General features: G+C 43.8%; 1 protein-coding gene across 3 annotated transcripts in view; it reads left to right on the top strand.

Moving 5' to 3' along the window:
- ripk2 (receptor-interacting serine-threonine kinase 2) overlaps positions 1 to 23,589 on the top strand; it is a 110,848-nt gene that overhangs the window by 41,048 nt on the left and 46,211 nt on the right. For all 3 annotated transcript variants that reach the window (XM_070893817.1, XM_070893813.1, XM_070893808.1), the window contains exons 3-7: positions 401 to 556; positions 10,691 to 10,848; positions 16,590 to 16,639; positions 17,636 to 17,797; positions 21,880 to 21,965. In XM_070893817.1, the coding sequence (XP_070749918.1) occupies positions 401 to 556; positions 10,691 to 10,848; positions 16,590 to 16,639; positions 17,636 to 17,797; positions 21,880 to 21,965 (612 nt within the window). The remainder of the gene's footprint in view (positions 1 to 400; positions 557 to 10,690; positions 10,849 to 16,589; positions 16,640 to 17,635; positions 17,798 to 21,879; positions 21,966 to 23,589) is intronic.

The raw sequence follows: 23,589 nt of genomic DNA, 5'->3' as shown, positions 1-23,589 counted from the left end.
AAATGCACTTCCACACTCCTGCCTCTCTAGTGCCTCTCCCAGTGGCTGCTTTGAGATAAGCATTGGTTGGAGCATGGAAGCAGGTTGCACACCAGCCATTATTGAGAAGTGTAGAGGTGAAAAATACTTGAAAGAGTCTTGTATACCAGCAAATGAAAAGGTTGGTGGAGGTGGAATACTTTCATCTGATAGTTGGTATCTGAACACTGGATCCTCCCACTGTCTGTTTACAACTAATCATGAGATTTTCTGTGGCTGGGCTAACTGTTAACAGGCTCGGCAACATCTGCGTTTTAACAAACTTAAAAATTTTAAGTTCTAAAAGGGAGTCAGATGCATAACAATTTATCTTTCTGGATGAGTTCTCTTCTAAAAACAGATCTGCATTTTTCTGATGCAGAAAGATACTTATCCAACACTTCCTTGGTCATTGCGACTTCGCATACTATATGAAATTACGCTCGGGGTGAATTTCCTTCACAACATGAACCCACCATTGCTGCATCATGACCTGAAGGCACAAAATATTCTATTAGATGCTGAATTTCATGTAAAGGTAAGAAATTATCTGTTCAATTATAATTTAGTATTATGCTATTACAATAGTTAATACTTCATCTTCATGTACTTATAAATAATTAGGATATTTTAATAACCTTTTTAAAAGTTAGAATATCAGACACAGTTTTCAACAATTTACTGTTGCCAATACTGGCCGCAATTTATCCTCCTCTGTGCAGATATTTGGGACCATTTGTTTGTTTCTGGATGTCAACATTACTCATCTGGTTTAGAGTCACTAACTTGACTGGCTAGTCAAGATGGAAAAAAAGAGAGTTTGATCACCTCAGTTAAGAGTATTCAAGCATTCATCTACTGTAATAGAGCTAGTGATCAAATGGAAGGCCATGATCTTATTCTTTGACTTCAGAACAAAAGGTGGTTCTTGCTGGTGTATTGCCCCCTGCGCATCAGCTGATCTCCAATTGGTCATGCTGTATTGTGTAATGCTAGACAATATGGGCGCAAGTTTCCACACGATAAAAAACAGGCGCCCCTCCGAGCTGGGCGCCCGTTTTTCGCGCCGGAAAAAAAACGTGCGATTCTGGAGCGCCCTGCAGCTCCATGTCTGCTTGGCGCAGAGCCTACACTCGCGCCGATTTTGTAAGTGAGAGGGGGCGGGTACCATTTAAATTAGTTTTTTTCCTGCCGGCAACGCTGCGCGTGCGCGTGCGCGTTGGAGCGTTCGCGCACGCGCAGTGTGAAGGAAACATTGGCACTCGGCCATTTTTGTAGTTCTTTGTAGCTGTTTAATTTTTGAACATTTTTTAATAAAAGCACATTGCCATCAGCACTGAGGCTTCTTGCAGCAGTGAGAAGGCTGCAGGAAGCCTCAAAGTTGAGGCAGCCGTTTCCCTCCTCCCCCCCCCCCCCCCGGCGGGAACGAACGGCTGCCTCCTCTTTTCCCCCCCCCCCCCCCCCCCTCCGCAGCATTCTCCCTGGCTGAAGCACTTTCACACAGGTAGGAAGATGGTTTGTTTAATCTTTTCTTTGCTTATAAATTTTTATTCAGGTTGATTTATTTGTATAATTGTATAAGTATAAATAAGGATTTATTATAGAATTTAATGACTTCCCTCCCCCCCCACCTCGTTCTGGACGCCTAATTTGTAACCTGCGCCTGATTTTTTTAATGTGTAGAACAGGTTTTTTCAGTTCTACAAAAATCTTCACTTGCTCCATTCTACTTTTAGTTTGGAGTACGTTTTCACTGTGGAAACTTTGAAATCAGGCGTCAGTGGCCACTTTTGAAGAAAAAATTCTGTTCCAAAGTGGAACTGTTCTACCTGACTAGAACTGCAGAAAAAAAAATGTGGAGAATTGCGATTTCTAAGATAGTCCGTTCTCCACCAGTTGCTCCTAAAAATCAGGCGCAAATCATGTGGAAACTTGGGCCCTACGTGTCAACAGACTCTTGACCATGGGATCCTCAGAGATGAGCCCAATCTTGTCCACCCGACATCATGCAGTTTTCAACGGGGGTTGTTCCATTATGATCAGGACTGAAAATTCTCGCTGATTATTCTTATTTCTTCAGGATACTCTAAATGTCCGCGCCACACAGCTTAGCGGGAATGTTGCAGGTGGCACCTTCTGGAAAGTTTGCAGGTGTATATCTATATCTACATATCGCACACTGGATGAGGGCAAGACCAGGGTCAGCTGTGATGTGCCCATCCCCTGTGATTTAAAATAACCGGCTGACTTTCGCTGTCTTGGGATACACATGAAGAATATCCATTGGAGAAATGTACTGGAAGGCTGCCAGCAATAGGACTAGCCATACCTCTAGCCAAGCTGTTCCAGTAGAGCTACAACACTGGCATCCCTGATAAAGTGGAAAACTGTCCAGGTTTGTCCTGCGCACAGAAAGAGGACAAATCCAATTTGGCCATTACCACCCCATCAGTCTACTCTCAATCATCAGCAAAGTGATGGAAGGTGTCATCGACAGTGCTATCAAGTGGCATTTACTCACCATTAACCTGCTCGCCGATGCTCAGTTTGGGTTCCGCTTGACTCCAGACCTCATTACAGCCTTGCTCCAAACATGGACAAAAGAGCTGAATTCCAGATGTGAGGTGAGAGTGACTGCCCTTGACACAAAGGCAGCATTTGACCGAGTGTGGCACCAAAGAGCCCTAGTAAAATTGAAGTCAATGGGCTGGATTTTCGGCTTTTGAGATTTAGAGGCGGTAATGGCGATGGGGCGGTCCTGATACCACCTGGAAAAAGTTTGCGCCCTCGTCTGCAAAATTGGCAAAAAATTAGTTCCATGATCGGGGGCACAAAATCAAGCGTTACACATCAAAGTTTTTGCGCCCCAGCTGAAAATTGTGACGTTAAATAAATCACAATAATTGCAGGATAAGGCAGTGCAGATGCCCTGATTTTTGTTGATTACGCTTATAAATAGTTTCTTTGATTTAATGCACTTCATTGTTGTTCAGTGCCCTGCAACATACCGTTGTCTACGGTATGGTTCTCCTTTGGTGGGAGGGAGATTTTGTTCCTTTGTTGCAGTAAAATAGCTGTTTGATCCTTTGCCATTGGTGTCTTGTGTATCATTTTAAAGTTCACCAGAGATGTGCCTTTATGGGGGCACATAACCTGTCCAGTATTAGCTCCATCCCTCAGTTTCCTCCATTTAGGATAACCAGTCCATTCGGTGACGTGCGACTCTTGGTCCGGCAGCATCTCCATGCTGCCTTCACCGTGGATGGTGTGGCCTCGCCAGGTTCCTCTTTGTCGTCGTCCTCCTCCTCCTCCCGTGGTAGGCCTGCAATCCCCATTGGCAATGCCTGGCCCCTCAAGATGGCCAAGATATGCAGCACAACACCAATGATTGACAGCATGCTCTCACTAAAACTAGAGGGCGGGGTACTAAGTCTTTGTGCCGCCGCAAGCACTGAGCCGAATTTGCCGACCGGACAGTGAAAGCTGAACGCCTGCCTAAAAACATCCTTCACTGCCCATCCAAGGCGCTACCAGAGGCACAAGGGAGCCAAAAATCCAGCCCAATGGGTATCATAGAAACATAGAAATTTACAGCGCAGAAGGAGGCCATTCCGGCCCATCGTGTCCGCGCCGGCTGACACAGAGCCGCACGGCCCTTGGTCAGCAGCCCTAAAGGTTACATATAAACCTATGAACAATAACGGAAAGGCAAAGAGCACCCAGCCCAACAAACCTGCCTCACACAACTACAACATCCTTTATACTAAAAACATCTACACTCCACCCCAACTAGAGCCATGTGATCTCCTGGGAGAGGCAAAAACCAGATAATAAACCCAAGCCAATTTCGGCAGAAAAAAATCTGGGAAAATTCCTCTCCGACCCCATCCAGGCGATCGAAACTAGTCCAGGAGATCATCTTGGCCATATTCGATTCCCTGCAGTACTTACCATTATATCTGTGCCGTCCAACAAAAGGTCATCCAATCTAATCCCAATTACCAGTTCTAGGTCCGTAACCCTGCAGGTTACATCACTTTAAGTGCCCATCCAACCATCTCTTAAAATTGGTGAGGGTTTCTGCATCCACCACTCTTCCAGGCAGCGAGTTCCAGATCCCCGCAACCCTCTGCGTAAAGAAGCCCCCCCTCAATTCCCATCTAAATCTTCCACCAACCATCTTAAAACTATGCTCCCTCGTAATAGACCCCTCCACCAGTGGAAATAGATCCTTATTGTCCACTATGTCCAGGCCCCTCAATATTTTGTACACCTCGTTGAGGCCTCCTCTCACCCTCATTTGTTCCATTGAGAACAAACCCAGCCGATCCAATCTGTCCTCATAACTAAGAGTCTCTATTCCAGGCAGCATCCTAGTAAATCTCCTCTGCACTCTCTCTAGTGCAATCACGTCTTTCCTATAATACTGCGACCAGAACTGCACGCAGTACTCCAGCTGTAGCCTAACCAAAGTTTTATACAATTTAAGCATAACCTTCCTGTTCTTATCTTCCGTGCCTTGGCTGATAAAAGCAAGCATTCCGTATGCCTTCTTAACAACCTTATCTACCTGGCCTCCTACTTTCAGGGATCTGTGGACCAGCACTTTGTTCATCTAAGCTATTCAGTGGGTTACCGCTTAATGTGTATACCTTTTCCTTATTAGCCCTCCCAAAGTGCATCACCCCTCACTTCTCTGAATTAAATTCCATTTGCCACTGTTTTGCTCATCTGACCAGTAGATTGATATCCTCCTGCAGCCCATGACTTTCCTCTTCATTATCAACCACACAGCCAATTTTAGTGTTGTCTGTAAACTTCTTAATCATACTCCCTATATTCAAATCTAAATCGTTGATATATACCACAAAAAGCAAGGGACCCAGTGCTGAGCCCTGCGGAACCCCACTGGAAACATCCTTCCAGTCACAAAAGCATCCATCGATCATTGCCCAATGCTTCCTACCTCCAAGCCAATTTTGGATCCAACTTGACACTTTGCCCTGTATCCCATGGGCTTTAACCTTCATGACCGGTCTACCGTGTGGGACCTTATCAAAAGCCTTGCTAAAGTCCATATACACTACATCGTATGCTCTACCCTCATCGATCCTCTTGGTTAGCTCCTCAAAAAAAATTCAATCAGGTTAGTCAAACACGATCTTCCCTTAACAAATCCATGCTGACTGTCCCTAGTTAATCCTTGCCTATCCAAATGCAGATTTATCCTGTCTTTCAGGATTGTTTTCAATTTTCCCACTACTGAGGTTAGGCTGATAGGCCTGTAATTACTTGGCCTATCACTTTTTCCCTTCTTAAACAAGAGTACTACATTAACAGTCCTCCAATCCTCTGGCACCATGCCCATATCCAAAGAGGACTAGAAAATGATGGTCAAGGCCTCTGCTATTTCGTCTTTTACTGCACTCAACAGCCTGGGATGCATTTAATCCGGGCCTGGGGAATTATCTGCTTTCAAAGCTGCTAAACCCCTTAATACTTTCTCTCTATATTTATTTCATCCAGAATATCACACTCTTCCTCCTATAGCAGTATCTGCATTACCTCTTTCCTTTGTGAAAACAAATGCAAAGTGTTCGTTACGAACCCTACCAACATCTTCCGCCTCCACACAAGTATTACCCTCATGATCTCTAATAGGCCCTACCCTTTCCTTAGTTACCCTCTTACTCTTAATATATTTATAGAACATTTTAGGGTTTTCCTTAATTTGACTGGCCAAAAATTTCTCGTGCTCTCTTAGCATTCCTAATATCCTTTTTAATTTTACCTCTTAACTTTCAATATTCCTCAAAAAGATTCTAAAATATTTAGCCGTTGATATGTGACATAAGCGTCCCTTTTTTTCTTTAATCCTCCCTTGTAAGTCCCTGGACATCCAGGTGGCTCTAGAATTATTTTTCCCAGCCTTTTTCTGGGCTGAACCTTCCGGATCTCCTCCTTGAACGCCTCCCACTGTTCCGATACCGATTTACCCACAAGTAGCTGTTTCCAGTCCACTATGGCCAAATCACTCCTTAACTTAGCAAAATTAGCTTTTCCCCAATTCAGAACTTTTATTCCAGGCCTATTCTTGTCCTTATCCATAACCAACTTGAATCTGACTGAATTATGCTCACTGGTACCCAAATGCTCCCCCACTAATACCCCTTACATAAGAATTAGGAACAGGAGGAGGCCATCTAACCCCTCGAGCCTGCTCCGCCATTCAATAGGATCATGGCTGATCTGGCCGTGGACTCAGCTCCACTGACCCGCCTTCTCCCCGTAACCCTTAATTCCCTTATTGGTTAAAAATCTATCTATCTGTGACTTGAATACATTCAATGAGCTAGCCTTGGGCAGAGAATTCCACAGATTCACAACCCTCTAGAAAAAGAAATTCCTTCTCAGCTCGGTTTTAAATTGGCTCCCCCGTATTTTGAGGCTGTGCCCCCTAGTTCTAGTCTCCCCTACCAGTGAAACAACCTCTCTGCCTCTATCTTGTCTATCCCTTTCATGATTTTAAATGTTTCTATAAGATCACCCCTCATCCTTCTGAACTCCAACGAGTAAAGACCCAGTCTACTCAATCTATCATCATAAGGTAACCCCCTCATCTATGGAATCAGCCTAGTGAATCGACTCTGTACCCCCTCCAAAGCCAGTATATCCTTCCTTAAGTAAGGTGACCAAAACTGCACCCAGTACTTCAAGTGCGGCCTTACCAATACCTTATACAGTTGCAGCAGGACCTCCCTGCTTTTGTACTCCATCCCTCTCGCAATGAAGGCCAACATTCCATTCGCCTTCCTGATTACCTGCTGCACCTGCAAACTAACTTTTTGGGATTCATGCACAAGGACCCCCAGGTCCCTCTGCACCTCAGCATGTTGTAATTTCTCCCCATCCAAATAATATTCTCTTTTACTGTTTTTTTTTTTCCCAAGGTGGATGACCTCACACTTTCCGACATTGTATTCCATCTGCCAAACCTTCGCCCATTCGCTTAACCTATCCAAATCTCTTTGCAGCCTCTCTGTGTCCTCTACACAACCTGCTTTCCCACTAATTTTAGTGTCATCTGCAAATTTTGTTACACTACACTCTGTCCCCTCTTCCAGGTCATCTATGTATATTGTAAACAGTTGTGGTCCCAGCACCGATCCCTGTGGCACACCACTAACCACCGATTTCCAACCCGAAAAGGACCCACTTATCCCGACTCTCTGCTTTCTGTTAGCATGGATAGAGAATTGGCTGGCTAATACATTTCCTCTGACTCCGCGTACCTCTATCTTCTGCAGTAACCTTTTGTGTGGCACCTTCAACCTGCCCAGCTTCATTCCCCAAAACTAAATCCAAGACCGCCCCCTCTCGTGTTGGGCTTGCTACATACTGATTCAAAATGTTCTCTTGAATGCATTTCAAGAATTCCACACCCTCTATACCCTTCACACTAAATTTGTCCCAATCAATATTTGGATAGTTAAAATCCCCTACTATTACTACCCTATTACTACCCTATATTTTTTAGACTTCACAGCAATTTACCTCCATATTTGCTCCTCTATCTCCCTCCCACTGTTAGCGGGTCTATAATACACTCCCAGCAGTGTGATCGCCCCTTTTTTTATTTTTCAATTCGACCCATATGGCATCAGTTGATGATCTCTCGAACATACCATCCCTCCTCACCGCTGTAATAGTTTCTTTAATCAGTACTGCAACACCCCCCCCCCCTTTTTACCCCCCTCTCTATCTTTTCTAAAAATCCTGTAGCAACGAATATTTATCTGCCAAACTTGCCCCTCTTTCAGCCATGTTTCTGTAATGGCTATAATGTCATACTCCCAAGTGTCTACCTGTGCTGTTAGCTAATCCGCCTTATTCGCGATACTCCTTGCATTAAAGTCTATACCATTCAGCACAGGAAGACCTCCTTACTTACTACATACTAAGCCCTGTTTCCTCTGTCTTACAGATTCGCTTTCTAGTTTCTTGCTATCCAACTTCTGCTTTACTTCCTTCCCTTTTGAATTCGTTCTCCAGTTTCCTTCCCCCTGCCAAGCTAGTTTAAACTCTCCCCAACAGCACTAGCAAAACTTCCCGTGAGGATATTGATCCCGGCACTGTTGAGGTGCAACCAGTCCGATTTTTACAAGTCCCATCTCCCCCAGAAGCAGTCCCAATGCCTCAAGAATTTAAAGCCCTTCCTCCTACACCAATTTTGCAGCCATGTGTTCATCCTCTCTATCCTATTTTTATATTCATTAGAACATGGCACCGGTAGTAACCCGGAGATTACTACCTTTTGAGGTCCTACCCTTTAATTTTCTTCCTAGCTCCCTAAATTATTGCTGTAGGACCTCATCCCTCATTTTACCTGTGTCGTTGGTGCCGATATGGACCCATCCCGCCCCCAGGATGCCCTGCATCCGCTCTGTGACAATGTTGACCCTGGCACCGGGGAGGCACAAAACCATTCGGGAGTCACGTCTACAGCCACAGAAACACCTGTCTGTTCCCCTAACTATACAATCTCCTATCACTAGGGCTCTTTTGTTCTTCGTCCCTCCCCCCTGTGCAGCTGAGCCACCCGCGGTGCCTCGGAATTGGCTCTGGCTGCACTCCCCAGAGGCACTATCGTCCTCACCGATACTCAGAATTGAATATTGGTTTGAAAATGAGATGGACTCACGGGGGGACTTCTGCACTACCTGCCTATCACACTTACTACGTCTGGTGGTCACCCACTTCCCCTCCACCTGCACGTCTTTAAGCTGTGAGGTAACCACCTCTTGAAATGTGCAATCCACGTAGTTTTCAGCCTCGTGGATGCACCTATTGACTCCACCCGCTGTTCCAGCTATAAAACGCAGAGCTCCAGCAGTTGAAACTGGAGACACCTCCTGCACACAAGGTTGTCGAGACTGTGTGAAGCATCCAGGACTTCCCACATGCCACAGGATGTGCACTCCACGGGACTGAGCTGCACTGCCATCCCTCTAGTTAGCCTTATCTAGTTTAAAAATCTACTTAAAAAGAAATAGAGAAAAGGGAGCTACTCACCAACTCACTTCACCAACCTCTGACCTCCCGAACTCACCGACCTCTGTGGCCTCTCGACCTCCGAACTTCCGACCTCCGAACTCCCGACCTCTCGGCCTCCGAACTCCTGACCTACTTAAAAAGAAATCGAGAAAAGAGAGAGCTACTTACCAACTCACCTCACTGACCTCCTGGCCTCCAAACTCCCGACCCGCCGACCTCTGGGCCCACCAACCTCGGGGCCCACCTACTTGCCAACCTCCTGAACTCGGACTCTCCCGAACTCACAGACTCACGGACTCTCTCGCTCTTGGACTCAACGGAAATCTATCCGGTGTCATATCTAGCACAAAGGAAGGTGATTGTGGTTGTTGGAGACCAATCATCTCTGCTCCAGGACATTGCTGCAGGAGTTCCTCTGGGCATTGCTTTAAGCCCATTCATCTTCAGCTACTTTATCAATGACCTTCCCTCCATCTTAAGTTCACCAATGGGGATATGCGCTGATGATTGTACAGTGTTCAGTTCCATTCGCCACTCTTTAGATAATGAAGCAGTCCGTGCCCGCATTCAGCAAGACCTGGACAACATTCAGACTTGAGTTGATAAGTGGCAAGTAACATTCGTGCCACACAAGTGCCAGGCAGTGACTATCTCCAACAGGCGAGTCTAACCATCGCCTCTTTGCACTCAACGTGATTACCGTCGCCAAATCCCCAACTATCAACATCCTGGGGGTCATAGTTGACCAGAAACTTAACTGCACCAGCCACATAAATACTGTGGCTACAAGAGCAGGTCAGAGGCTGGGTATTTTGCGACAAGTGTCTCACCTCCTGACTCCCCAAAGCCTTTCTGCCATCTACAAGGCACAAGTCAGGAATGTGATGGAATACTCTCCACTTGCCTGGATGAGTGTAGCTCCAACAACACTCAAGAAGCTTGACGCCATCCAGGACAAAGCAGCCCACTTGATTGGCACCCCATCCATCACCTTACACTGTTAACTCCCTCCATCACTGGCGCACCGTGGCTGCAGTGCATACCATCCACAAGGTGTACTGCAGCAACTCTCCAAAGCTTCTTCAACAGCACCTCCCAAACCCGTGACCTCTATTACCTAGAAGGACAAGGGCAGCAGGCTCATGGGAACACCATCACCTGCAAGTTCCCCTCCAAGTCACAAACCATCCTGACTTGGAAATATATCGGCGTTCCTTCATCGTTGCTGGGTTAAAACCTTGGAACTCACTCATTAACAGCACTGTGGGAGTATCTTCACCTCATAGACTGCAGCGGTTCAAGAATGCGGCTCACTATCATATTCACAAGGGAAATTAGGGATGGGGAATAAATACTGGCTTTGCCAGCAAAGCCTACATCCCATGAATGAATAAATTAATGTTTTTTTTTTTAAATTCAATCAAATAGCTTTTTTTAATTCTTTCAGATTCCTTTTAAGAAATTCAGACATTCTGCTGTGCCTGCGCTCTAAAGTCACGAAGTAACAATGTGATTTCCTTCTGTTCAAACAGAAGATTGATTTATTTTGTCATTAAAGTTTTAATGTACAGGTATTTGTTTAGCTGAATTCAGCAGTGGATTTTTACTGTTTGCTTAGATTGCAGACTTTGGACTCTCAAAATGGCGTCGCTTGACTATGAGTAAATCATCAGGTCTTAAATCACCAACAGCAGGAGGGACAATTATCTACATGGCTCCAGAGCAGTATGAGCCTAACAAAGCAAAGCGTGCAGATGTAAAACATGACATGTACAGGTAAAATTGGATGGTTTCTTAACACTTTACAGAACAGAAAATGATTGTTTTGAATAGTTTCCCATCGTTATGTGCACGCTCATTCAAGAGATTATGACATTTGGCAATTGGCTCCCTTTCTGTCCCCATATCAAAAAAGTATATTTTGCCAGACTCGCCTAATATTAGCCAATTTTTGCAATGTAGTGTCTAACTATTGTTTTAATATCCCCATATTCTGTGCTCTGAACCATTTATTTTCTTGTAAAGTGTCTGCTGGCACATGGTGTGCCTTTGGAAGGTAAATATTATCTGCTATTCTTCTTTCCTTCGGATCTTTATGTTTATAAGAACAAAAGAAATAGGAACAGGAGTAAGTCATACGGCCCCTCGAGCCTGCTCTGCCATTCAATAAGATCATGGCTGGTCCGATCATGGACTCGGCTCCACTTCCCTGCCCACTCCCCATAACCCCTTATCCCCTTATCATTTAAGACACTGTCTATTTCTGTCTTAAATTTATTCAATGTCCCAGCCTCCACAGCTCTCTGAGGCAGCAAATTCCACAGATTCACAATCCTCTGAGAGTAGAAATTTCTCCTCATCTCAGTTTTAAATGGGCGGCCCCTTATTCTATCATGCCCTCTAGTTCTAATATAGATAAGGATAGTTTGTAAAGTTTTTTTGATATCGAAGTTGTACAATAAAACAACGAAGCCCAATACTAGTTCAAATTTTGCTTTTGAGCAATGTGTATTTGTTAAAATGTATGCAACCATGTCTGAATGTAATAAAAATTCAAATGTGGGAAACCCAGTGTTAAAAATTTCAGGTGTGCCTTGGATATTCTCGAGTACAGTGGTGCTGGTCACTTCCAGAAGCGGTTTGAGCTCAGGGAAGAGACGAAAACACACTGTCACAGGCCAGTCTTAATAGTCTGGTGCCTACAGAAGTAGACTGCATGCCCAAAGAAACTTGGATACGGTGATTGTAGGTTGTGAAAATTTGTTGAAATCTGAGATGAGATAAGATAAAGAATTGCTTAATGTTCCCTGTGATCCTGGCTAATGAGGTTAGGATCAGAAAATAGACACATTGTATCAGTTTGAAATAAACAAGCTCATCTGGCTTTAATCCACATCTTCAACACCTGTAGCCTGTGGATGTTTTTTTTTAAAACCTGTGCAAATTTACTTTGTTTCAAAACATAACACTTTAACACAATTCCCAAATCCTTTCCACAAGGAAAATCTGATCAAAAATCCTTAAATAGGTTAAGATAAATGCAAATACTATTTTTTTTTTGTGCGCGCGTTTGCTGTTACACTTGCCTACATAAGTGACTACACTTCAAAAACAATTCATTGTTTGTGAAGTGCTTTTGAATATCCTGATGAGGAAAGCATAATAAAAAATGTAAGTTTTCTCATTCCTTTGGCTGTCCTACTCAAGCAAGGAAACGTTGGCAACTAAGTAGTCTTGGGGAGATGCAGTGATAATTAGTTTATAGACCGCCCTTGCCACTGGACCAAGACCTAGCTCTGTCAAGCCCATGTGGTGGCTGGTGTGCAACGGCCACCACACATTTAAAAAAAAATCCACGCACGGGCATCTTCCACCTTTGAGGATGTAGTTCGGGTTCTTCTTTCGAAACAGCAGTGAACTCATCCTTTTTTTTTGGCGTGGAAGCAAGTCATCCTCGTTTCGAGGGACCGCCCTATGATATGAGTTCTAGCCTCCCCCATCAATGGAAACATTCTCTCTGCATCCACCTTGTATGTAATTGTCAAAGAGACAATAGCCGCAATTTTAACCCCCCCTCAGCGTTGTGTAAGGAAAGGTCAGGCAATGGGTTAAAATCTTAAATCAAATCTCACCTCCAACCTGCCACATTCAGGCCATCGATGAAGATCCTGGTAAAAGCAGGCAGGGACGTACTTCACATGTAAAAGTTGTGACCCATTGACTTTGTCGGCGGTGTGACACAATATTAATGTTAAGTTAGGAGGAATCCCGAACTGTTTGCTGCTTGGCAGTGTGGGAACAGGGCTCACAATACTTGGGTACCTCGCTATTCTTTCTGCGCAGTCTGTGAGACCAGCACACAATGAGTTAAAAGTTAAAACCGCTTTCTGCTGAACATGGGTTGTAAATTGGCTTAGAGGATTTTAAAGTAAGGAAAGAAAATAGTAGAAGGTGTAAGAGTCATTCAGTCATATCTGAATGTGACAACCTGATGACTCTGTTTAGGGAGCAGAGAGTTTTATTGCAGCAATAAAACAATTAGAGGAGATGAGTCAATGGTTGTTTAGTTTATTATTCTGTTGGCATTTGTACATATCTTGGAGATACCATGATTTATTGGCAGTATGCATGTAATGTAATGAACAAAGGTAAAATTCAATATAAGAAATGTAAGGGAACACTGTTTAGCAGCGCACACTGGAATCAGACAATGTCTGTCTCGAGCAACTTGTGCTCACATTGGTTTTGTGAAGTGTGTGTCTCAGCAGCTCTCATACTGGTTTTGTGTAGTATGAAAATACTTTTGCATTCATATTGGTTGTGAATAGTAAGTGGTTTCAATAAAGACGTAATCCTGCATTATTACAACTGAGTGTGTGTTTGTGTAATCTGACATTTAAAGTAACAAAACAAAAAGAACAAGAAAGTAGTCCAACAGGCAACAGAACCATGGCTTGAAGTCTTCAAAATGTCTTTCTCTTTGAACTCCTTTATGGGCAAAGAGGGACAGAATATGTTGCTCTTTTTCACTTTGTTGCTTTAAACGTCAGATTACACACACACACTCAGTTATAGTAATGGCAGAATCAGGTTTTTATTTAAACTTCATACTACACAAAAAACAGTATGAAAGTTACTGAGACATACACCTCTCAAAACCGGTGCATGCAGTGTTTCCTTACAACTCTTATACTAATTTTGCCTTTGATCTCTATACTCCATGCATACTATCAATAAATCATGGTACATCAAAGGTACATACAAATACTAACAGAATGACAATGTAAACCAGCCACTCAACCTCCTGAAATTGCTTTATTGCTGCACTCGACTCTAGCCATGTATTTTATTACTATAACACACAGGTGACCAAATTGACACAATCGATTACGGCTGAATGACTCTCACACCTTCTAGCATCTTCTTTCCTGTGGCGACATACTCTGCTTTGATCTCATACCCAACTTACAACCCATGCCCATCATAAAGCTGCTTCAACTTTTAATCCAACGTGTAGAACTCTGCACAAAAGCAAATCAGTGAGGTATTTGGGTAATACGGACTTTCGCTTCCACAGAGTGCTCCCCCTGGCTGCTCAAAAAGTCCTTGGGCCTTCCCAGCCCAAGTCTCCTCCCGATCGTGAGAGAATCCCCAGCTCTCTCCAATCGCCAACCACACTCACCCTGGAACCCCTCTTTCCACTGACTGCCGAGGACTGTTCCTGGGGTCCCTGGCTGCGGTCAAATTCTCACTCCTGCCCACCAGCTAGGTTGTGAATCTGGCCAAGTGTCAGTTGGGACTCCTGGAAGTTTTATTTAAATGAGAACCTGCCAATAAGATCGTCAAGGCCTCCACTCCATGACATCTCTGGGGGTTCCGCTGCTACTGGATTCACGTGCACCATTCTGCTCCTGCTTCCCCTCACACCTGGTAAAATTGAGCGCAGTGTCACTTAGTCCTATGTGATGGGATAGTTTAACAGGCTCCCATGACCCATATGATGCGAGGAGGCCACCCACACCCACCGGTCGCGAATATCCCACTGGATATCAATCCCGAATTCCGAGCCAGAGCTTGGGGCCCCACTCACCGGGATTGTCTGTAACGGAGTTCAAACCCGTGTCCCTTCTGTATCAGAGATGGAAATTGTACCACTAAGCCAACGGCTCGCTCCATGGGAGTATAGTGATGTCTTCTAACAACTTCTGGAACATAATCCAGACATCTTGGGGCGGGAAGGGAGTTTTAACCTCCCTAAGACAGATGGGAGAGTTTTGGGGTGGGGTGGGGGGGGGTTAAAATCGGTAAATATGTGAATCCTGACCCCTAACTCGTCACAAACCGATCTACATCCGGTTTACCTGTGGCAGGTTTGGGCGCGTCCGAGTAACCCATTCTTGAGAGGTGTGTCTGTAATTATAATATGCTAATGAGGCTCTGTTCCTCCGATTTTGGGAACAATTTAAGTTAACGGCTGCAGGCTGGGTTTCCCAGGGCTTGGAAAACCCCACAGCTAAAATGAGGCGGGAGCTGACAGATCCAGCAGGTAAGTGCTTTACCAGCACTGCTTGTTGCCGAGGAGAAGCAGCCGCGCTTCCCTCAGCCCCTCAAACAAATCTTCTGCCGCAATCCTTCCCTATGATCAGCTGACATTCACTCCCAAATCTCTCCCTCCCTCCCTGCAATCGGCCGGCCAACTTCCTCCATCTCTCCCTTCCCGTGATCTCTCCCTCCCTTCTCATACCACTCTCTTTCCCATCTGGCAGCTGGCCAGCCTTTCAATCTAGGGCAGGAAACTGAGTAAAAAAAATGCTAGCTAGGTCCTGCCATTAAATTCGGCAGGACCTCCATGATTCCGGCATTTTTGGGTTTTCCAGCTGCAAACTCACGCGTGCCCCCCCCTCCCGATAAATATCAGGGGCCTTTGTGTCTCCTATTGTTAGTGGGAACTGCACTGGCAGAAGTAGATGTTATTGAACCGAGTGCAATTAAGATCATGTATTGTATAAGAAGGACGAAGAGAAAAGTCCTATTAAGCCCATCCCATCCACATATGATGCAACCACGTTCACCATCTACACAACCTCTTTAGAGAGGCAAAAAAAATCTATGGGAAATTCCTATCCAACCCCCGAGGGGAAGCAGCAAGTTACAGGGGATTGCAACACAAAAGCAAAATACTGTGGATGCTGGAGCCTGAAATAAAAACAGAAAATGCTGGATATCGCAGCGTTCAGGCAGCATCTGTGGAGAGAAAAACAGAGTAAACGTTTCAGTTTGATGAACCTTCATCAGAACTGGCGAATGTTCGAAAAGAACTGAAGGGGGAAGGGGAAGACAGAACAAAAGGGAAGGTCTGTGATAGGGTGGAAGGCAGGAAAGATTAAAGACAAAAGGGATGATGGGCCGAATTGAAATGTTAACGACAGAAGTTAGAAAAAGGTTAGTCTAGTTAGAGTGTGAATGGCGGAATAATGACTAGCTGCCATTGGAGACAAAGAGGAAAAAAAACGATCGCTGATGACTGGTCGGGGCAGCCACTGCAAAGGGCACTTCCACCTCCCAGCTGCCTGGAACACCACCCGACCTCCAAAAAATTCAAAGTGGTGAATTTCTCCGGTAACCATTGATTGGGGCAGAGAAAAACTTTTCAAAATGGTAGGTGTGCCCCGATTGGGGTGGGGCTCAATTTCAGCCCCCTTAACTTTTATAACTGGAAATTTCCTCTTCACTCAGAACTTGTGAACTTACTGTTTAAGTTACTGGAATTTGCTGTGTGCATGTTCTCTGTTAACATAATTCAGCACATTTGAAATATTTAAACATTTTCCAAGAATCAAAGCATTTCTGAAGGTATTTATTTGCAGGAATATTCCACTGTAATTGAGTGTTTTAAGTTGTTTCAGGCAGAACTTGTGCAGAGCAACTTGCTACCTAAATGATTATGTTAAATATCATTTGTGGTTGTTAGTTACCAGTTTATAAATGTGCCTAAATATACTGTGTTCCCTTCATAGCTATGCAATAATAATGTGGGAAGTCCTTTCAAGAAAACAGCCATTTGAAGGTAAGTTCTACCTGGTTCTGATTTCAGATCTTGTGTTGACTTTATGATGTATAAATGTAATAAATTTGAACCATCCATTAACAGATAACGCATTTCATTTTGTTCAATATGTTTAATTTTCAGACTTGGCTCAGTGATAGCACTCTCGCCTCTAAGTCAGATGATTGAGTTCAAGGGCCATGCCAGAGACTTGAGCACATAATCTAGGTTGACACTTTAGTGCAGTAAAGGAGTGAGGGAGTGGTGCACTGTTGGAGGTGCCGTCTTTCAGATGAGATGCTAAGTCAAGGCCTGGTCTGCCCCATAAAAGATCCCATCACACAATTTGAAGACAAGCAGGGGATTTCTCTGGTGTTTGGGCCAACATTTATCCCTCAACCAACATTAGCAAAACAGATTATGTGACCATTTATTTCAATGCTGCTTGTGGGATCTTGCTGCCACAGTTCCCTATATTACAGCAGTGTTTCACTTTAAAACAATCTCATTAGCCGTGAAGTGCTTTGGGACATTGTGAAAAATGCTATATTCTTGCGTCTTTTTCTACTTCTAAAAATGTTGTTCCAGCTTACAAAGGGCTGTGTTTTGTGGTATAGGGAAAAATTGTAATCCTCGAATTATGGCATGGCCAAATTATTTCCAAGAAAATTGATTAGTATTTAATGCTTCGTTTTGCTGAATAGTGTATCTTGATAATTTTTATCTTTTAGGTCACTTAAATGAAATTATTCATCATTTTAAATGGAAATACCTTTGGTCCAGTCAGCACAGCCACCAGAGTGTAGGAGCATAGGATATTTATAAGGAAGCTTTGATTTTTGTACCTTTTTTTAGAATATCTCTTGTCTATTTCTTCATTGTATAACTTTTTACATTTTAAATAATGTTTTCATTTGGTTAAAGTTTTTGAACTGTTGCAAATTTTAATTGATATGAAGTAAGTTTTGTTCATACTGTAGTTGAAGTTTCTCATCTACTACTATTTTTTTTTCTCAGATGCTACAAATCCAGTGCAGGTCATGTTTAGTGTACTACAGGGTTCACGACCCGACACCAGTGAGGAGAGTTTACCATTGGACATCCCCAACCGCGAAACACTGCTAGAGCTAATGATCAGTGGCTGGTCTCAAGACCCTAATGAACGGCCTTCCTTTATTAGTAAGTTGTTACAGATGAACAGTATATAGAATGAAAGGATAACTATACAATGGGTGATTGCAGTAAAATGGTGCCAACATAGGATGTGTGTGGCTCCTGCTGTGGAACCTTAATCCACGGCCAACCGATACTCCATCACTTACAATAATTATTCCCTAATTCAATCATGGCGCATTACTCAGTGGGATTGGTACTGTATTGCTTTTAAACAGCCTTCCTCACTTTCCTACTGAAATTGGAACACTGGTCACTTGGTTGGAGCCTGGAACTTCTTCCAGGCAGGAACTGGAAGCAAACGCTTCAACAAAACCGACTTCCATAGCACTGCAGCACAAACCCAGCATGCTCCTATTGCCGCGTGGGTAGCTACTTTTCCCAGATCAGATCCCCAGGTGCCTCATCTCCCTCTCCCAGTGAATATCCCATTTATTTTATTAATCTTTTTAATCTCTTTCCTATCCCCTGCCCACTGTCCGCATGGCCCATCTTATCAATCTCCAGAATGTTGGTAGGCTTGCAAGCAAGGCCCTTCCCATCCATGACCTCATTTTGGATGACTCTGTTGACATCCTGAGTCTGACATAATCCTGAGTCATGTGCAGTAACTCTTTCCCACTACTACACCCAGCTATATAATTCCACAGCATTCCCTATGTAAGGTGCCCGAGAAATAGTGGATGCAGTGGTGGTCGTTTTCCAACAGTCTATCGACTCTGGATCAGTTCCTATGGACTGGAGGGTAGCTTATATAGCACCACTTTTTAAAAAAGGAGGGAGAGAGAAAACGGGTAATTATAGACCGGTTAGCCTGACATCGGTCATAGGGAAAATGTTGGAATCAATTATTAAAGATGAAATAGCAGTGCATTTGGAAAGCAGTGGCAGGATCGGTCCAAGTCAGCATGGATTTATGAAAAGGAAATCGTGCTTGACAAATCTTTTAGAATTTTTCGAGGATGTAACTAGTAGAGTGAACAAGGGAGAACCAGTGGATGTGGTGTAGTTGGACTTTCAAAAAGCTTTGACAAGGTCCCACACAAGGGATTGTTGTGCAATATTAAAGCACATGGTATTGGAGGTAATGTACTGACGTGGATAGAGAACTAGTTGGCAGACAGGAAGCAGAGAGTTGGGATAAATGGGTCCTTTTCAGAATGGCAGGCAATGGCTAGTGGGGTGCCGCAGGGCTCAGTGCTGGGACCCCAGCTGTTTACAATATACATCAATGATTTAGATGAAGGAATTAAGTGTAATATCTCCAAGTTTGCAGACGACACGAAGCTGGGTGGCGGTGTGAGCTGTGAGGAGGAAGCTAAGAGGCTGCAGGGTGACTTGGACAGGTTAGGTGAGTGGGCAAATGCATGGCAGATGCAGTATAATGTGGATAAATGTGAGGTTATCTACTTTGGTGGCAAAAACATGAAGGCAGATTATTATCTGAATGGCGGCAGATTGGGAAAAGTGGAAGTGCAATGAGACCTGGGTGTCATGGTACATCAGTCATTGAAAGTTGGCATGCAGGTACAGCAGGCGGTGAAGAAGGCAAGTGGCATGTTGGCCTTCATAGCTAGGGGATTTGAGTCTAGAAGCAGGGAAGTCCTACTGCAGTTGTACAAGGCCTTGGTGAGGCCTCACCTGGAATATTGTGTTCAATCTTGGTCTCCTAATCTGAGGAAGGACGTTCTTGCTATTGAAGGAGTGCAGAGAAGGTTCAGCAGACTGATTCCCGGGATGGCAGGACTGACATATGAGGAGAGACTGGATCGACTGGGCCTGTATTCACTGGAGTTTAGAAGGATGAGAGGGGATCTCATAGAAACATATAAAATCTGACGGGACTGGACAGGTTGGATGCAGGAAGAATGTTCCCGATGTTGGGGAAGTCCAGAACCAGGGGTCACATTCTAAGGATTAGGGGTAAGCCATTTAGGAACGAGATGAGGAGAAACTTCTTCACTCAGAGAATTGTGAACCTGTGGAATTCTCTACCGCAGAGAGTTGTTGATGCCAGTTTGTTGGATATATTCAAGAGGGAGTTAGATATGGCCCTTATGGCTAAAGGGATCAAGGGGTATGGAGAAAAAGCAGGAAAGAGATACTGAGATGAATGATCAGCCATGATCTTATTGAATGGTGGTGCAGGCTCGAAGGGCCGAATGGCCTACTCCTGCACCTATTTTCTATGTTTCTATAATGGCACAGTTCCATTACCAGATCATTTCTTGGTCTCGTTAATCCTTTGATATCATTCCTGGTCCACCCTTTCTACCTCTCCTATAAAATATTTCTGTGCACTAACCTCCAAAGCCCCATGGTTATTTTCTCACTGTGTTCTCCTCCTTTCCACCAAGCATGATTCATCCTCACTATTTCAACTTTCAGCTAAATTCCCTTCAGCTCCTCTCCTCTGACATCTCTGCTGGTCTCTCCTCACTCAACCTCGCCCTGCATATTAATTCCCCTGCCACAGCCACTCTCTCTCCAATCTTGCCACCTGCAAAGTAATTGTTGATATTTTCCTCATTCTCTTGCTATCTAAATCTCCTTCCCCCCCACCGGTCCCATTACTTTCACTCTCTGGGAGGAAAAAGCAACTTCCTCCTGCAGTTAATGTCTCTCTTGAATGCAATCACATACATTGCTGACTTATTAACCTCTCCTTGTCAAACCAGTTTAATGACTGCAGCTCCCTCTAAACTGACATCATCAAAATATGTTTTAAAAATGCAATAATTTAAGGCTGTGTTATGTTTGAATGTTTCTTGCACGGTGAGTATGAACTATATTTGACTCAGTTGAAAATTTAACATTCTAACCATGTTTTTTTGACACTTTTTTGAAAAAATAACCTTCACAAGATCATTGATCGTGTAGATAATTCAGTCAGGTAAAGAAATTCCTGAGCACTCTGTCATTAAAGCAGGTTATGGAAATCGATAATTTGTGCACTAGCAGTAAAACAAATCCTGTGACAAAAATTATTTTGTATGGATTGCATTGTGTGTTAAATGGTTAACAAAAGTTTTTACATGAGAAATGCAGTCTCCTTTATTGGAACTTGTGGTTATCTGGTCAGCCTGGCATGCACTGTTACATATATGAATGAAGAATGGTATTGCAAGAAGTACTTTCAAACTTTCCTCCTCCTATAGTATCTAGAAGTTCTTTTACAAGTTAAAAGAAATGCAGGTTTGCAGCCCTGTGATGAGACAAAGCCTTGGGAAACCTGGCATGTTTTGGCAGATGTAAATGTCCATTCAGCTGCCATCAGTAATGAGTTGAGTCAGTCCATAATTGTATTACAAAAATGACTATCAGTGACCCTTTCACTCAGTGACGATCAGAGCGGCCATGATGGGCCGAGCAGATTTTGTACCCACCCACCTTCCAAAACAGTCAATTTTGTGGATCTTCTGCTGTCCATTCCATTTGCCTAATTGCAGCAGGCTTCCTGTGGTATCCCCGACCATGTGGAGCTGCTCGTCTTAGACTGGAGGCCAAAGACCGCTCTAAGTAGAGGAAGAGCATCCGGGAGGGCGCTGAGCACCTCGAGTCTCGTCACCGAGCGCACGCAGAAAACAACGCAGGCAGCGGAAGGAACGTGCGGCAAACCAGACTTCCCACCCACCCTTTCCTTCAACCACTGTCTGTCCCACCTGTGACAGAGACTGTAATTCCGGTATGGGTCTGTTCACTTTGAGTGGAAGCAAGTCTTCTATTTCGAGGGACTGCCTATGATGATGATGAGACTGGAGGGGCCTGGAAAAGAGGAAATGTCCATAGCTGACCTTCGGTGCCTGCCACAGTATAGCATGGCTTGCAGCCTCAGAAATAAGAAGGAGGCAGGGAGGAATTGAATTTCACGGGTCCAATCAGTCTGCCCATGATTGAATGAAATAAAACTTCCATAACGATATTGAAAATTTAAATGGGTCATTAAAAAATACAGCACAACCTAGCAGAAACTTCAGCCCTATGTTCTAAAATAGTGTACAGTAAGGAGGACATGGATTAAGTATAATGTTTCAAAATGTAAAGACAGAATGAATAACCATTAATCTAAAACTTGTTTGTTTACAAAGAATGCCTCATGGAATTGGAACCAGTCGTTCGAGCATTTAATGAACTGACTCTACTTGAAGATATTTTGTATCTTAAAAGAGCAAAAGTAAGTGTATTTGAATTTGTTTTCTTTGGCTGAAAAAAGTGGTTTGGACTTTTACCCTAATTGCCAGGAATAGTAAATACAAATTAGTTTTTATATTGATCATTATATCCAACTGGCTGAATTTTCAGCTTTGATGATTTCAGGGCGGTAAAGTTTGCGCCCAGGAACAGTTTGCGCCTCAATCATCAAAATTGGGCAGTTGGGCCCGGAGTCTGGGGTACAGCACTAAGGAAGGCGTTGTATACTTCTTTTAGGGCGCTGGCATGGGAAAATCCCAAGCTAAAGAGTTGGCCCAGGAGCGCTTCGAGAGAGGCCTGGGGAGAAAAAAAAACCTGACAAAAACATTCCCAATGCATAGCCCATGTCACCACAGCATAAATCGCAAAAACAATCACACTTACCTTAGGATGGCATTACTTACCTCTCTGCAGTCAGAAAAGGTTGGACTGCCCGTATTTACAGGCGGTCACAGCAGGGCGTGCTGCAGGGCACAAGAGTTGGGTGGGACTCAAAAAAGCGCGCTGTATCGCAACCAGGTGCGTTGCACACCAGCGCAGCTCTTCCGGGTGGTGCTGCTCCGCGTCGCCGCAAGACCGGCCCCGAAAACCCCCGCGGGGTGCTGAAGACCTCACCGCCACCATTGCCGCCGCTCCGGGATGAAAAAAAAGTGCAAAAGATCGGAAAATCCACCCCAATATGTATTAATTACTATAATCACAGGGTCAGTGGCTTGTTTTGTTTGGCTCAATGCATTGCAGTACCACAGCAAGTGATGCACATATAACCTCCTGGTTGATGGAGAGTTGACAAATTCAGGCCTATTGTGAGATATGGGGAAGAAGAGAGAATTGGAAGGACAGTCATCTCTTTTGCACCTCTAAGCAACCAACTCAAACCAGCATTGGAAGCAACTTGCTTGCCTGTGGAGCTTGGGAAACAAAGAAAACCAGAGCGATTTGAACAAAGCCAATAGAATGTTGAACTAAATCGGCAAAACAACAGTGTAGCATTCAGATGAAGTTATATTCAAATAGTATAGTGCTCTAGCCAGACCACACTTTGACTACTGTATTTAGTTCACATCACATGAGATGCATGTACTGGAGGCAGTGCAGAGAATAGTTACAAGGTTGATACTGACTATTAGAGTTCTGAGGTATGAGGAAAGATTAGAAAAGTTTGGGCTTTTTACCCTTGATGGGAGGTGTCTAATTTTGTAGAGGAGTATAAGATAATGGTGCAGGAAAGGTAAATCCGAAAAATCACTTTAAACTAAATTGTAAGAGTAGAACGAGAGGAAACAGATTTAAAATTATAAAAGCCAAATTTAGAACCGATATTGGGAAGTTCACCTTCATACGAAGGGTGATCGATACTGGAATAGACTTCCAGATAGAAAAATGGAGGCAAATACCTTTGGAATCATTTAAGAAACAATTAACTGCAGCAGCTGGAAACTTTTGGATATTGCTGCATGGATGAACTAAGATGGGCGGCACTGCTTTACTCATTTGTAATTATCTTGTGACCTTGTGTAATATTGTGAACTTCTCATGAAAAACAGTTGTATTTTCTGTTGCACTTTGCAGTAAAGTAGGTTAAGAGCTAACAGCAAGGTGCATGC

Source organism: Pristiophorus japonicus, chromosome 1, assembly GCF_044704955.1.
Source record: "Pristiophorus japonicus isolate sPriJap1 chromosome 1, sPriJap1.hap1, whole genome shotgun sequence".
In the NCBI taxonomy this organism is placed as follows: domain Eukaryota; kingdom Metazoa; phylum Chordata; class Chondrichthyes; family Pristiophoridae; genus Pristiophorus; species Pristiophorus japonicus.
Note: the sequence above shows the minus strand (reverse complement) of the source record. Positions and strands in the feature narration are given on the sequence as shown.